Source organism: Rhodamnia argentea, chromosome 2 (assembly GCF_020921035.1).
Source record: "Rhodamnia argentea isolate NSW1041297 chromosome 2, ASM2092103v1, whole genome shotgun sequence".
Taxonomy (NCBI): domain Eukaryota; kingdom Viridiplantae; phylum Streptophyta; class Magnoliopsida; order Myrtales; family Myrtaceae; genus Rhodamnia; species Rhodamnia argentea.
In genome coordinates this window covers 21,905,140-21,921,225 of record NC_063151.1, presented here as the reverse complement: position 1 = coordinate 21,921,225, position 16,086 = coordinate 21,905,140, and the positions used below count along the sequence as shown (strand labels likewise).

Sequence of the window (16,086 nt, the reverse complement as noted above, 5' to 3'; positions counted from 1 at the left end):
GACTAACAGATCAGAAAAAGTTTATAAATGACCACCAGAACTCGTCACGAAAGACCACCATCACTTTTGTGATTTTCGGGCAGATTGTTTTGCAAGTCCGAGAACATCTAAAGCTCGCCTCTCGGTCGAAACAGACCATTTTTGATCTACATATGGAAGGTTTTAAAAGAAAAACACGTTCATTCCAAAGCGGAAGTATGGGAACCTTCCTATCCCGAAGATCTGCGAGTCATGGTCATTGATGGCAACCCCGTTTCCCTCTCAATCCTCGTTGCTATGCTGAGAAGTTGCATGTACGGGGTTTTTGCTAATGCGAAAGCAACGGATGCCTTACAAGTACCGAGGCAAGACAAATATGATTTTGACATCGTCGTCACAGCCCATCGTAGGGATCGACATGGACGGTTTCAGTCTCTTAAAGATCATTGATTCCGAGTTGGACATACAGGTCATCGTAGTATCAGCAAGTAATGATCAGCAGTTCATAACGAGGGCCATATCGCATGGTGCTCGAGACGTCCTGCAGAAGCCGGTCTGCGTCCAAGTGCTCCAAAACATTTGGCAGCATGCTGTAAGGAAGCAATTACTTGTACAAAAAAACCACGACCAAGCTGACGACGACGATTTTGTCCAAAAGAAAAGGCCCCTTTGGTCCGCCAAGCTTCATTCTATATTCATTGAGGCGGTTCGACGACTAGGAATCAATTCAAGACGACCACCGGCTGTACATAAAATGATGAATATAGACGGACTCACCATGCAAAGTGTCACAAATCACCTTCAAAGGGTTAGAGATAAGCCGAGGAAGCACGATGCAGCTTGGGACCAAGGCGACCGGACCAGAGTTGGTCGGAAGATCAATTCCGGGAAAACCTACCGAGCAAAAGGTACCCGGCCACTTCCCAATCAAGAATACAGGTTATACCAACATTCCGCTGGTGGTTCTAGTAGCAGACCAGTTGATCATCCCTACAAGTTCCCGAGCAACGACAGAGGCTCAAGCTTAAGGAGTCAGACTGCTCACAAGAATCTGTCACCGGTGTTAGCAAGTAACAATGCCCAATTCGAGTATCAATTGCTCGAAAAATCAGAAGATTACTTTGATGATGAGCTTGCTACCTTGATGAGCCTGTTTGGAAATGAAGGACCTCCGTAGCCGTGATCCGAAGCAAGTTATTATGGGTCTTCAAACAACGATTGTTGGTGTTTAGTCCAAGACAGAATCGGTTGATCGTTGGAATGGCTAGCAAGAGAGGTGGAACCAATCTCGCATGAATACTTCTTTGATTCCATGTATAGTTCCCCTGCGTGGGATATTTTTTTTACTTTCTAGCTGTCTAGAATTTGCCTAGAGTTAAAGGGCGAATTTTCTCCTCCCTTATCAAATGCGTGAGTTCCTTGTTAAGCTAGGCCCGTAGAAAATCAATTTGTGGACGACGCCCCTGAACGCCCGTAAAGAGAGATTCCGAATAGCCTTACTTGGGAGAATACGAGTAAAAGGCCAAGCGGACTCAAAGATGGGTAACTCCGTATCGTCCCAATTGGCTCTCAATCATTTCAAACTCTGATTTAAGCTTATTTCATTCTCGACAGGAGATTGCCAACTGTTTTGAGAACAATATAGCAAAAAGCGAACCAACCGTGGACGCCAACATCACCACAGCCTAGTGGTTGGGGGAATGACAGTGGTCCGAGGCGTTCCGGGTTCGATCCCGGGATTTGGCATCAATGTACAAAGATTAATAAAAACCTTTTTGCTTCGCAGTTCAATGACCGATTGAAGCTCAGCCCGGATGGTTACAAAACCGGAGAGATAACATCCCGGCCATACAATCCGATCCAGATGAGTTGATCTTTTCAATTCAAAGTTCACAAGAAATTCGTACAAGGGTAAAGCGGTATCGTTTCAACTCGTTTAGGACATGAGAACGTACATTGATGCTTTCCCTTTTGATTTTTACAGGGGTCACTGCCTTTCCAGATAGGGAAGTATCCATTCTCCCCGAAAAATTAATGAAATAAGAAATTCCCGAAGCCTTTGACAATCTCATGTCTCGAACCGGATAATGAAGTTTTTGCAACTCATTTGCATGAGCAGGGGCAACTCGCGATCCACGCCCCTAAGAAGTTTCTTATGTGCTTGCGAATTCTGTCCACCAAGATAAAAAGTTGTTGCATTTTATATGCTCAAAAACACTCATACATTACAAAGTTTGCGCATGACTGTTCCTCATGTTTAATTTACCAACTCTGAATAAGGAATATGAACTACATAAGATACATCGAATGTATGGAATGGGGCAGGGCGAGGATGATGAAAGGCAATCCTTTCCCAAACACGTCCAATTTTTTCAAGGAGATGAACGGTGGCAAAATTCCGCATTCCCCGAGGTAAAGAGTTTTCTCGCGAAAGGTACGATAGCCGAAATGACAGAGGCATTCAGTTCTCTATCCCAAACACTACAGGTGATCCATTGATTACCCCTTTTGAGCGGTGGTTTCATTTCTTTACCCCTGTCAAGAACCACCCCACATCGGGGTCCAGACGATTTAATTCTAGCAGCAACACGAGGTAAATGGTTAGAAATTTTCTTGCTCGGACTAACATTAATCTTCGGGTGTTTCTTTGCATTTATACTCGAATTTTAATTCAAGTGCCTTAGGATGATGAAGAGCATTCACTTCTCTATCCTATACACTTCATTCTTTGCATAGCCCACTTGAGCCTCGCAAATTCATTTCTTAAACCCCCGTTGGTGATCATTTGCTCATTCCAAAGGCGAAGATAGCATTTTCCCAAGGATTAGAATTGGAGATGGTCGAGTCAACAGAGAATTCCCGAATGATCATTATGCTTGTTGTAATTCCCGGTTCAAAGTCATGGGATTGTAAAAAAAAAAAGGAGAGGCAAACTCGGCTTAAAGGAGAAGGGCCCGCTCTAAAAACAAAAAAACAAAAAAACAAAAAAAAAGCAAAATAAAGAGATGTCGAAGGGCTCTCAAAGAAAAAGGAAAAGAAATCTTTTCTCGAAAAAAAGAAGAAAAAAAGAAAAATGAGAGTCGGGAGTAAGAAAAGCAAAGGCCGATCTCATATGAAAATTTCAAGCATAGGAAAAGCAAAGTGCCTACCAAAAGTAAGGCCAATGCACATTCATTTGTAAAGTACTTCTGGATTTTGAATGTACATTTTTGCATGTTAAGTTGTAAATTCCATGTACATGTTTGCATTGTGTCTCTTGCAAATCCTTGACAGACACTTGTTATGAAGAAGACTCCCCAAGAAATCGGTTTGTAAAGTGCAATTTTCAGTAGAAAACTACCATCCCTCATTCAATGATGGTATTCTTTCTCAAGACATTTCCAGAAGACCAAGATCGGTGACTAGTCAACGATGATCACCGACGTCAAGCCCCTTCTCATTTAATTTCTGAGCCAAAACGAGCCTTTTCGTTCCTCGGTCCCCAATCCTAGCCTACGTTATAACCCTCCAAAGTCTCTTCCGATTAGGGCACTTGAGTTAACGTAGAGTTAAATGATTTTAAGCATCACTCGAAGAAGTTCGAGCAAGATTATTTCTCTCTCATTTTTGCAGGATTCTTGACTTGTAAATCCGGAGCAAATGATGAAAAAATTCATTTCAAGACCTTTGACTCAACCGGAGTCCCCTTTGTAAACCTTTGACCTAGCTCTCATTACGGTCCTAATCAAGACCTCCCGATCGACTCGGTCGTATCAATTGCGAGATTACTTGGATCCTTATCGAATGCGATGATGGAAAGATTGAGTGATTTCTCTTGAATCCTGCAGACAGGATAAATAGCTTTTCTCGAGAGTGAGAGAAAGCCCTTTCGGACCGAAGTCCCCCCATTCAGCTCACATTCGAGGTATTCGTCATGTGAGAACCTCCCTGGACAAAATTGGTAATGCAAACTTGACAGAATGGTTATGCATGAACCATAGTATGAGTGATTGCATTATACTCATTGTTGAATATGTTTGTGTGTGTTACCTCTAACATTCTATGATAGGTAATACATTCCCGATATTCGAGTTCCCTCCCGAGGTCTCGAAATTCATCCAAGGATTATTGAATGAGCAAGTTTTGCTGGCAAATGCCTACCAGTGCACGATCGATACAGCAATCGCTTCGTTCCTTGATTAATCGTTTGGAGAACCCGGGGTAAGTTTTCCGAACCCCTTTTCAAATTAACAACTCTTCTCATGATAGTTGTTATGATTCAATTCAGGCAATATGCCCCTTTTGTACTTATCGATTCCATTCGATGGTGCTCCTATCAAATATTGTTCAATTCGGGCAATATGCCTCTTCCGTCAAGTCGTGTAGACATATGCACTGGCGATCTTGACATCTTATCAAATCATAACGACGTAGCTCTTATGGTTTCAATCTCGGGACGTGAAGACATATGCACTCGGCGATCTTGACATCTTATCAAATCATAACGACGTAGCTCTTATGGTTTCAATCTCGGGACGTGAAGACATATGCACCGGCGATCTTGACATCTCTTCAAATCATAACGACGTAGCTCTTATGATTTCGGTATCGAATCACGAAGACGTATGCACCGGTGATCTTGACCTTTAGTCGGCTCATAATGACATAGCTCTTATGATTTTCGGCTCCTTTATCAAATCATGAAGACATAAGCACCCATATTTTTGATCCAAACCAAATCATAACGACGTAGCTCTTATGATTTTGGTTCCCCTTTATCGAATCGTGAAGACATATGCACCGGCGATTTCGACATTTAATCAACTCACAACGACGTAGCTCTTGTGAACTTGATCCCACTTCTTTCGACTCACAACGACGTAGCTCTTGTGATCTCAAACGACACACATATCTTGCGCCTGTCTTGCATTAGGGAGAAGTCTCGATAACGAGATAGGCCAAATACCTTAAAATCCTTGCATCCGCAAAAAGAAGCTTGGAAATTAAGAGAACCATTAGCTTACGAGAAATTTGGTAAAACAGGTATTCTTGTATGCGATCCATGTGCAGGTTTCTCTAACATGAAAAAGGGAAATTATGACACATGTTATTTACAGTCTTGCATATCATGCATCACTTCATTACATTAAAAAAAAATGGGATTAAAACTCCCGCCAAAAAAGTTCATCCATAATTTGCACTATCAAAATTTAGGATTCAATTTTGTCTTTGAGCGGAACCTCTACGAGCCTCCACTCAAAGAGGGGCAGCTGTTGACGCCTAAATTTTGATTAATCTATTTTTTGCATAAAAATTATAAAAAATCATCTCACATATTTATTTTTAGCGTACATTGCATTGGCATATAATCGGGCAAGCAGAACACTTAATTTAGCATGCGTCTAGACTAGGCACGGGATGGAAAAATACACCGAAAAGATTTGAAACTTCAAGGACTGTATTGCAAATACTTAAAATTTCAGGGACTGTATTGCAAATACTTGGAACTTCAGGGACTGTATTGCAAATACCAAAAGAAGATGAAGAAGGGAAGATGATGAAAAGAAGATGATGAAGGGAAGATAATGAAGGGAAGATGAAAATGGAAGGTGAAGAAATGAAGATGAAGAAGGGAAGATGAAAATGGAAGGTGAAGAAATGAAGATGAAGAAGAGAAGATGAAGATGGAAGGTGAAGAAATGAAGGTGAAGAATGAAGGATGAAGAACTTTGCCTATAAAAGAGAGAGCTCTTGAGAAGAGTTTTAGAAGGGGGAAGTGGAGGAGAATTTTGGTGATAGAGAAGGTAGAGAGCTCTTGAGTTTGAGGGGGAGAGTGGAAGAGAATTGAGAGAGTTTTTGAGAAGAATTTTTAGAGAGGAAAAAAAGAGTTCTTGAGAAAAATCAGAAGAGAAAATTCGAGAGTGAAGAAAAGAGTTTTAGTCGAGCATCATCTTCGACGAGTCCCGACATTTCGCCTCTCGCCACCCAACAACGCCATTGCTTGCCATTTTCGACGACACCGCGTTCTTCCAGCTCCGAGATCTTGAAGGGAACTATAACGTGTATGTGAGTAAGATTTTGTGTAATAGAAGGTAATCATTTCCATCTCGATCTACAAAAATGTAATCGTTTGGTTTGAACATTTGTTTGTTTATTTTAGACATGCCATGTGTTTCAAATTTTAGCATTAGTACATGTTAATTTATTTTTGTAAATACTCGTGATTGGCTGCGTTTTCTTTCTTTCTAAATCATCCATGGTGTATATCGCACAAAGTTCCATGTTTTACATCCCCATAAAAAAGAAGAAAAAACCAAAAAAATTGCATCTTTGAATTTCAAGCAAAATCCATCAAAATTGCCAAATCAAGTATTTTTCATGAAAATGGTACCGAAAGGGCGTTAGAGTAATCTAGCGTAACCAAATCCCCGAATTCAAAATCTCCGGTTCGCGGAAATAAGATAGTTTTCTCCCGCTATTTTATTTAGGTTTCTAATCAACCTACCGAAAATGATTAGTGGCGACTCCAAATTCAAAACACGTTGCATGTTAATTATTTGAACCTTAAGTTGCGATTTGGTATGGACTTGGGAGAGTCCGAGTTAGGTTAGTTAATTAATTAACCTGATAATCCATTAGCCCGAAAATTAACTCGTTTATTTTTTTTAGGTCGCGACAAATCTCCTCTTCTTTAGCACGGTCTACATTGGGGTTTACAAATGATAAATACTAGTTTAAATATTTTTCTTTTTTCATTATATAGGGATCGGACGAATTCGGGCATGGGTTTCTACTTGAACCCAGTTAGTGAAATCTTTCTCCGCCGTCTATATGCATAGAAGTGTAATCATTTGCTTTTTGCCCTTCGTTTGGGTTGCGAGTGTTTGGACTCATAATGCATCGCTTCAGTCCCAGAAAACTATCACACAGAGCCAGCTGCCTATTCTGATCAAAGCACTTATGTCATGGTCTGTACTTTGCGTAGGAAAGCAGGAGTAGATTAAGAGACAAACACCAGTAAACAAATAAATGAAGTCGTCATGATTCTAGCTACTCGATTCGAGAAAGTGGGGGAAGTAATTGTATCAATGAGGCAGGGGCAAACCCTGAATGGGTTGCTCGTATCTAGGAAATTTGGCACGGGACAAGTGGTTAGGTTTAGATTAAGTCATCCCGACAGAGAAAAGCAGAATCAAATTGGGTAAATATGGACATCGATTTGCAAAGTTGGCATGCTGAATGACGCAGTTGACTCTTATTAATTGGGTATTGAATATGACTGCCTGCTCATCTAAAAAAGCACCATTATTGCCGCCAGTTAGACGAACATCTTATTTGGAATTGGTCCAGATATATCCGATGTTGCTTGAAAGAAGAAAACAAAGAAGGCCAAATGTCAGGTGCATCTCCCAGAATTTCGGTCCGAAAATAAGAATAGAAAGCAAAAGGACATTTCTAATACAAATCTTGTCTGCATGCTTTTGTTTATTGAGTGGCCAAAGATGGTGACTTGCGTTTATAGAGCATGAAGGACATTGCCAATCGTCGTAAGCAGTTTGTTTGGAGTACAACAAGAAGCGAAGCAGGTATAAATCAAGCTCATCAGTTGCTTCCCAAAAAGCATAGAGTGTCCAGAGAGAGAGAGAGAGAGAGAGAAAAAGAGTATGGAAGAGGAGGAGGGGCATCGGATGGCAAGTGTCGGCGCTCCAGCCATATGGGGAGGGAGCAACAGGATAGTGGCCGTTAATGTGGAGGGGATGACCCCGCCACTTGATCTCCCTGATTCCGGGCGTGGTCAAGCTAATCAAGAGGACTCACATGAGCAGGTTCTCTCTCTTCTTTCTGTCAGAACTTCGTGTAACAAATTCAATAAAACGATTCTCATGTCGTAGAGGTGATTGGTTCTCGATCCGATCCGGTTTCATTCAGAAGTCGAGAGCCAAACCGGTTTCCCGAACAGTCTAATGGAACCAGTAAATTATTAGCGAGCGTGAGCAATACGGACTTTATTTTAACATATTAATTACAATCATATTTAAATTTAAGAATTAAAAAAAAATATCCGGTGAATTATAATACTTACATTTATGAAATGAAAAATAATCGATCCGGTCCAACTCCTCCTGGAATCGGGAATCGGTGAAAATCACCCTTTTCAATTTTATGGAATCGGGAATAGGACCGAAAACCACCGGTTGGTTCAGACAGTTCCTAGTTCAGTTGGTCAGTCTTGCTCACCCCTATTATGTTGTCCATTACTACAAAGAAAGAGAGGAAGAAAGGAAGCGAGGAAGGAAGGGAAACATGGGGTGTAATATCACTTGCTATGGTGCTTCATGTCGGGTCAACTTTCACCATGTCCCGTGTCCCACGTGACTACTAAATCACCATTCTTGCAGGGAGTGTCCGTAAAAAAGTTAGAATATACACAGGACCAGTGAGTTGGAACATTAATTTGTCATCTAATTGCATTTGTCCTTGTGGTTATACAGAAACCTGGATGGAGAAAGTTCTTGTCATTTGTTGGCCCCGGTTTCCTTGTTTCTCTTGCATATCTTGACCCCGGAAACCGTAAACCATCTCTCTCTCTCTCTCTCTCTCTCTCTCTCTCTCTCTCTCTCTCTCTCTCTCTCTCTCTCTCTCTCTCTCTCTCTCTCTCTCTCTCTCTCTCTTTGAGTGTGTGTGTTCACATGCATGCCTGTGTGCAAAGCGTTTGAATGAGTTCATGTTGGACTCAAGATTCTACAATCAATTTTGCAGTGGAAACCGATCTGCGGGCCGGAGCGAATCATGGATACCAGGTAACATAAAAGAATAAAGATAACCAACATATATATGTTCGAGCCTATACAAGTATATAATGTATAGCTAAATCTCTTGCTGATTCTTTTTAATCTATTGGACCATATGGTCAGCTTCTATGGGTCATACTCATCGGGTTGATATTCGCTCTCATCATCCAATCACTAGCTGCTAATCTTGGAGTAAGCACTGGTAATCATTCCAGTAGAGAAATTAAGGAGGAACAATGACTTAATTTCTTGCTCTTGAACAAACTCTCTTTCTTCTTGTTCCTTATATTTTCTTGTATGTGATCGATTCACTTGTATTTTGTAAATTTATTCGAATTTCAGGAAAACACCTCTCCGAGCTATGCAAGGCCGAGTACCCACCGTTAGTAAAATATTGCTTGTGGTTTTTGGCTGAAGTGGCCGTCATAGCCGCCGATATACCGGAAGGCATCTCTCTCTCTCTCTCTCTCTCTCTCTCTCTCTCTCTCTCTCTCTCTCTCTCTCTCTCTCTCTCTCTCTCTCTCTCTCTCATCTTGATATATTTACTAGACAATTAGTGTCGCTCTTCATAACACAAATAATCGCGCCCTATACTATATCAGCACATAGAACTCGAGCTCAATATCTCTTATATCCTTTCTCTACCGTCTTTAGTTGTCATGGATCTCCATTCACTTTTTCATCTATGCATATTGAGTTCACATTCTTTATTCTTTTCTCTTTCCACTGATCTTAAGGATAGGGTTAAGTTATGAAATGATAGTTGAATCTCTTAAGATACACGGTTTAACTTTAGCAAGTAGAGAAGTAAAGCATTTGGTGTCATTCAATTCTGTTAAATTCTCGTACACTTAACAACATAATATGGGTACGGGACGGGGATACTCTACCTATAAATGTCATTTGGTGTATTAACAATTCTCATTTAGTTATAAATTTCACAACTTCCCTCATTATGGGGATTGAACGAAGTTCTTTCATAAATTCTGGCGTCCATATGCATGCCATATAGTACTCCATGTCTATGAAAATCACACACAAAACCCTATTCTCCAAATATTTGTCTCCTCTCTATCTATGTTTTTACAGTCCCTCGCCTCTTTACAGCACCTAGGCACTAAGCATCGCTCACTTGCACCATCAGCCTGTCGCTCGGTCCCAGCCACCATCCTCGCGTCGGTCGTCTCTCATCTATCTCTCTTGGAATGGTAGATTGTAGTCACGCCACCAACCGTTAGTAGATTGGAGGTCGTCTAAAGTTTCGATTTGAGGCCGCAACCTCATATTGTGGTTACAACGGATATCCAATGACAAAAAAGGAGGTGGCCATGGTGGGGGCAGCCACCGGCCGGGGCCTGTTTGCAGACGACCGATGACGACAATCTTTGTGGGCAGCAGTTGATGGCACACAATGAGCTTAATAGGAATTGTGACAATGAAGACGATAAAAGCACATGGAGGATTCCAATTCCTGGAAAATGGAACAATTCTAAGTACGCTATTAACACTCAATAAAAAAGATTAGTTTCCTCTCAGTTTAAGGATTAACTGACAACTTCAACTTACTCAATGACGCTGCACCAGCAAGCTAATATAGTAGAGTTCTGATCAATCCACATCACAAACATATTCCTAGAACATCCACCTGACAATCGCATCGAACTCACATAGTTCTGAATTACGAGCTTTTTAACTGCAACAACTTAAGTATACATTATTGGAGCTGGAATTACCGCGGCTACAAGCACCAAACTTGTCCTCCAATTGATCCTCACTAAGGGATTTAGACTATACTCATTCTAATTACCAGACTCAAAAAGCCCGATATTGTTATTTATTGTCACTAACTCCCTGTTCAGTAACTCATCGAATGCGTCGTATGATAGTCATATTTAGGTACACAGCATCGCTATTTGTCCGGTGAGTTCAAATTTACTAACTAACCAAAATAATGTTTGCAGTTATTGGGACAGCCTTCGCGCTCAACATTCTGTTCCACATCCCAGTGTGGGCTGGAGTTTTGTTCACTGGTTTCAGCACCCTCGTGCTTCTCGGCCTGCAGAAATATGGGGTATAAATTTACTTTCTTGCGATTCCATTGATTTGTTAAGATCGTGTGTATTGACTTCCTTTTGAATTATAGTCACACTGACTTGATGAAGACTGAATTTGTTTCACCATCATTTACTTCAGTGTTGTTCAGTATTTTCGGAATATTGATTGTTTCAATCCACTAAAGATGTGGTAATCGAACTTGTTAGATACGGAAGCTGGAAATGCTGATAGCTACATTGGTATTCATAATGGCGGCGTGTTTCTTTGGCGAAATGAGCTACGTGAAGCCTCCGGCCACGAAGGTCATGCAGGGGATGTTCGTCCCCAAGCTCTCTGGGAACAGCGCCACTGGTGATGCCATCGCCTTGCTCGGCGCACTCGTGATGCCGTATGATATTGCTTTATACTTCATCTCGCACTGTCTTTGTCGCTAGACATACATGAAATTGCTTGCGCCGTTTTTTGGATTTGAGAGTTCTATTACTTGTCAACAGGCACAACCTGTTCCTCCATTCTGCTTTGGTCTTGTCCAGGAAAGTTCCAAGATCGGTCCAAGGCATCAATGTACTAAATTCCTACGCTTGTCTTCAATTTTCCTTTATTTGTCAAAATAGTTTTGGTGAAGATCTTATTCCTCGTTCGAAAAAATAGGCCATACTTTAGACAGCATAATGTGCATTTGATTATCGTCACTCATGTTTTCGCTAATTATATTGGTACAACATTCGATTCTTGTCAATGTTATAAAACATGTACTTTGTTTAGTCAATTATCCCAAAAATAAACATGGACTTTTCCTTTTATCTCATCAATCTTTGCAGGACGCTTGCCGGTTTTTCCTCTTAGAAAGTGGGTTTGCATTATTCGTGGCATTCTTGATCAATGTCGCTGTTGTGTCCGTGTCTGGCACTGTCTGCTCGGGTGATAATCTTTCGAGTGAGAACGCAGAGAGATGCAGCGATTTAACTCTCAATTCTGCTGCATTCCTTCTTAAGGTTCCACTTCCTAACAGAGATTATAAAACAGTTGGACCACAAGATAGTATTATAAATAAGAATAAGCTTCTTCTTATTGTCTCAAATACATGTGTTTACAGAATATGTTGGGAAGATCTAGCTCAACGGTTTATGCCATTGCATTGCTAGCTTCAGGACAAAGCTCCACAATTACAGGAACCTATGCAGGCCAATACGTCATGCAGGTTGTTAATTAAGAAATGTCATGTAATTGGCTATCTAAAGCGAACACTTGAATGGATCTGATTTTTTTTTTTTCATGCGTGTCGATTAATTGTTTAGGGTTTCTTGGAACTCAAAATGAAGAAGTGGATCCGGAACCTAGTGACTCGATGTATTGCCATTACGCCGAGTCTCATCGTCTCTACAATTGGTGGATCTTCAGGAGCTGGTAGGCTCATCATCATCGCATCGGTATGCAAATTCCTCTGACATCTCCTGCCATTTCCACATTTGAATTCTTTCTATAATAATCTGGTGAAGATAAGAGTGCATTTGATGCTCATTCCGCGTGTTGTTATATGATGCGTTTGGTGTTATTTTTTCAGATGATTCTATCATTTGAGCTTCCGTTTGCTCTAATCCCACTCCTTAAGTTCAGTAGCAGTGCAACAAAGATGGGACCCCACAAAAACTCAATCTACGTAAGTTTGTCTTTTGATCTTTACCCGATTGGACTTTAAACTTGGTACTTTAGTTCAGAAGTTCTAAAGACATATCAATCGAAAAAAAAAAAAGGGAAGAACTTTAAAAAAAAAAAAACGCAGAAGAACATGTGACTATTTGCACAAAACGACAATCGTGGTTTTTCACATCTTTTGTGGCCGTGGATGCAGATTATTGTGATCTCGTGGATACTAGGAGTTGGACTCATCGGTATCAACATCTACTATCTCAGCACGGGTTTTGTCGGCTGGCTTATCAACAACAGTCTTCCCAAGGTCGCCAACGCCTTCATCGGAATTGTAGTGTTCCCACTCATGGCCATCTACCTCATTGCAGTGATCTACTTAACTTTCCGGAAAGACACAGTCGTGACGTTTACTGATGACCCTGTTAAGATTGCCATAGCGCCGGACCAACTTCCTTATCGAGAGGACCTAGCAGACATTCCTCTTCCGGAATAGTTGTGTTAGAGATATTTTAATATCATATTATGATATTTAGATGATTCTGCATATCTCTCAGGATTATGCATATCTCTCATTTGATAGTGCATATCCTTGATTGATTATATTTGATATTGTTTTTATGCTATTACCTTAGATAGTCATGCAATAAAGCCTATAAATAAGCTTGCTGTAAGCTTTTCTATTTATATCGATATATATTAAAATTCATAATTTCTTCTTCTGCTTTATATTATTTGACTAGTCGCATCACATCTCTCAACACCTCAAGAGGCAATACCCCGATGCATGCAGAGAGATGCTAGAGCGAAACTATTTAGTAGAACTTTGGTCGAAAGTACTATCAGTAGAATCATAGCTAGAGTCAAGATCATTAAGGTACTCTCCTGCTGCTGCTATTTTTAGCAGAGCTCCTCGGCAATACATGGAGCAAAAATGCCATTGTAACTTCGAATTGCTGCTAATCGACTCCGTTTAGCTTTTACCTTCAGTAGAAATAAAACTACACCGGATCTTAGTGCTTCCACCTTTCACCCATTATCACCCACAACCAAATCTCAGTTCATGCATCGAAAAGAAGCAGCATTCTCATTATCTCATCCTAGCTACCTTTTCATAAATCGTCTCGCCGATAAAACAAATGTGCGAAACCATAAATTGAACGACGATAACGCCCATTTGCTGGTGCATTGTGATACCGAAATGGCAAAGTCAAAACGCCAAAACCCCATGCTACTTCCCTTGCAACAGAGACTCAACAGGGATTCAGAATGTTGAATAGCTGAACCGACTTCCCTACCAAGTGGACTTAACAATTATTCCTTTTGCCCTGCACCGCACCTCCCATCCCTTTAATACTCGGAATCCATCATGTGAGCATGGAAGAGTGGCTAGAGTTGAGTTGAGTAAAATCTTAAGTAGTGTCAAAATTATTCAAACATGTCAGGAGCATGAACTCTAAGTTTTTAAGCGGAAACAATTTGGTAAAACATTGAGCAGAAATGGACAGTGTAATTAAGCGTCATTAATCCCCTCTCTTGTTGTGGTCCGTTGAAGATAATCGGCCTATCTTGTTGGATCCTTTCTCGTAGGCAAAGTGATTCAAGACCCTCTTTGGCTAACCCTAATCATAGTAATTAGTACTAATTAACAATACTTGAAAGCTCACATTAGAAGGTACAGCAAAGAAAGAAAGCCGGCTCGAGAAGTAGACAATGTAGAGGGAAACTAACAATTCCAGCAACCTTTGTTCTTTTTTTTTTTTACGGAACTGAAATTCGATATAAACAAACAAGAGCCCCATTGATACTCAACTCCGTAATCAATACAAATTGAAAAAATAAACTGGCTGAACATCGTTCCAACCCCGCCGGCTACTTCATTGTCTAGGCTCCATTTGTTTTGCGAAAAATAAATAGTTTGAAAAATATTTTCATTATTGACAACAATTTACGTCCAAACATTTCCGTGGACGTTGAAAATATATTCCGTCTAGTCAATCTTAGAAGCAATACAAGTGATCATTTTTAGGAAAATATTTTTCAATTTTTTTTTTTTTTTGGCCAAGCAAAACGTAGCCTTAGTTTACGAATGATTTAGCTGATGCATGCTTGATCTCCATTAAATTTACTCGATGGTCAACTATATCTGAAATTTAACCTCAATGATCATTGCCCTTATCAGTTGGGCGCAATTCATGGTGGTGAGACACTGACTTTTGAAAAAAAAAAATTAAAAAACACTAGAAATCTCACGATGGGGACTGTGTAATAAAAAAAATATTATTGGGTGGGTGACGTAGGTCGATAGTTGTTGCCAAATGCAGTCAATTGTCCAACAATAAGTATGTTTGCTTTCGTATGGCATGAGATGGTTTAGTGCTAGCGAGGCATAATTAGATTACGAGTTGAAATCGAGGAATGTCGACATATGCAATAATATAGTGGCATTCCGAAACGGTAGATTGTGAGTTGACCTCGAGGAGTGTCGACATGATGATGAGAACATAAGTAGTCCGAAAAGATGGGATACCTAGGATATACTAAGATTCGAGGATGTAGCATTGATATGTACTTCGTAACGGAAAGGGCATGCTGAATTTTGTACTAAAAATTGTGAATTATTGAGTCAACTTAGGAAGGCTAGAATCGTGGGTTGCATAAGCACGCCTGTTATCATACTCTTGATTCTGTCATTTTCCTCGAAGCATATGCTTTTAACCCACCCACCCCCAAAAAAAAAAAAACAATACTCATTTTAATCAAAGTCAACGGCGGGACCGGCGCTTCATCACCATCCGTACACTCATTTTCATCAAAGTCAACTGGCAATTAGATTTGGGCAAGTTGCAATTAGATTAGAGGAAAATAGATAGAGATAAGATGTACGAAGAGTCATACGATTAAGCGACTAGAAATGATAACTTCAAGTTGTCAATTAGAGTCTCATGGTTTAATCCCAAGTGCACACAGATTGAGCGAATTATTCTGTCGACACCCAAAAATGACCAAGTCTTCTAAATCGACATGACGTCAATACAGAAAATCAATGTTAATTGATTGTATCATCGATAAGTCATTGACAGCAAACATGCCTATTGATGAACAAGATAATCGATGATCATAGTACAATTATCGACATGTGATGATCAAAAGCTCAAAATAATGAAGATGTTGATTAGGGGTTAGATTCGATGACAATTGAGAAGTTATAACTGTTTATGGAGAAGGTCGGCATGCAATCATGAAGAGAGATCACAGAGCCTAAAACTGTGGAGATGCATATGAGTCTAGTGGCAATTGAAGAGTTGTAACCACTTGTAGATAAGGCTAGCAAGCAATCGTCGAATGTGATCATGTTGCCACAAATAATGGAAACACAGCTCTAATCTTTAATTGAAATATTAACCGCTTAGGAGCCGTAACATTTTGTAATGGGCTATGTAAGGGGAAATTGTCAAAAAAGTCTTAAACCTTTCGCATTTTAGCCAATTCAATTCTAAACCTTTTAAGTTTGCCGATTATATCCTAAATCTTTTCACATTTTGTTGATTTAGTTCTATTGGCCAGAACTCGCTAAAATGGACGTCAATTGTCCTACGTGGCACCATTGACAATGACATGGACAATTTTAAAT

The 16,086-nt window shown here is 40.2% G+C and overlaps 1 protein-coding gene across 1 annotated transcript; it reads left to right on the top strand.

The window, feature by feature from the left end:
* The first annotated feature begins 7,597 nt into the window (after positions 1 to 7,597).
* On the top strand, positions 7,598 to 12,948 carry LOC115751420 (metal transporter Nramp5-like). Its single transcript, XM_030689329.2, has 13 exons — positions 7,598 to 7,784; positions 8,451 to 8,529; positions 8,719 to 8,759; positions 8,874 to 8,952; positions 9,093 to 9,197; positions 10,712 to 10,821; positions 11,012 to 11,193; positions 11,300 to 11,369; positions 11,627 to 11,800; positions 11,902 to 12,006; positions 12,104 to 12,235; positions 12,370 to 12,465; positions 12,658 to 12,948. The coding sequence occupies exons 1-13, from the start codon at positions 7,623 to 7,625 to the stop codon at positions 12,946 to 12,948; spliced, it is 1,626 nt and encodes a 541-aa protein (XP_030545189.2). The 5' UTR covers positions 7,598 to 7,622.
* Positions 12,949 to 16,086: the final 3,138 nt, after the last annotated feature.

Excerpts from the sequence above, each read along its gene's own strand:
- LOC115751420 (XM_030689329.2), top strand. The coding sequence starts at position 7,623 with ATGGAAGAGGAGGAGGGGCATCGGATGGCAAGTGTCGGCGCTCCAGCC. Across the intron at positions 12,007-12,103 it reads CAGGCCAATACGTCATGCAG|GGTTTCTTGGAACTCAAAAT; the intron begins GTTGTTAATTAA and ends TTAATTGTTTAG. Across the intron at positions 12,466-12,657 it reads CCCACAAAAACTCAATCTAC|ATTATTGTGATCTCGTGGAT; the intron begins GTAAGTTTGTCT and ends CCGTGGATGCAG.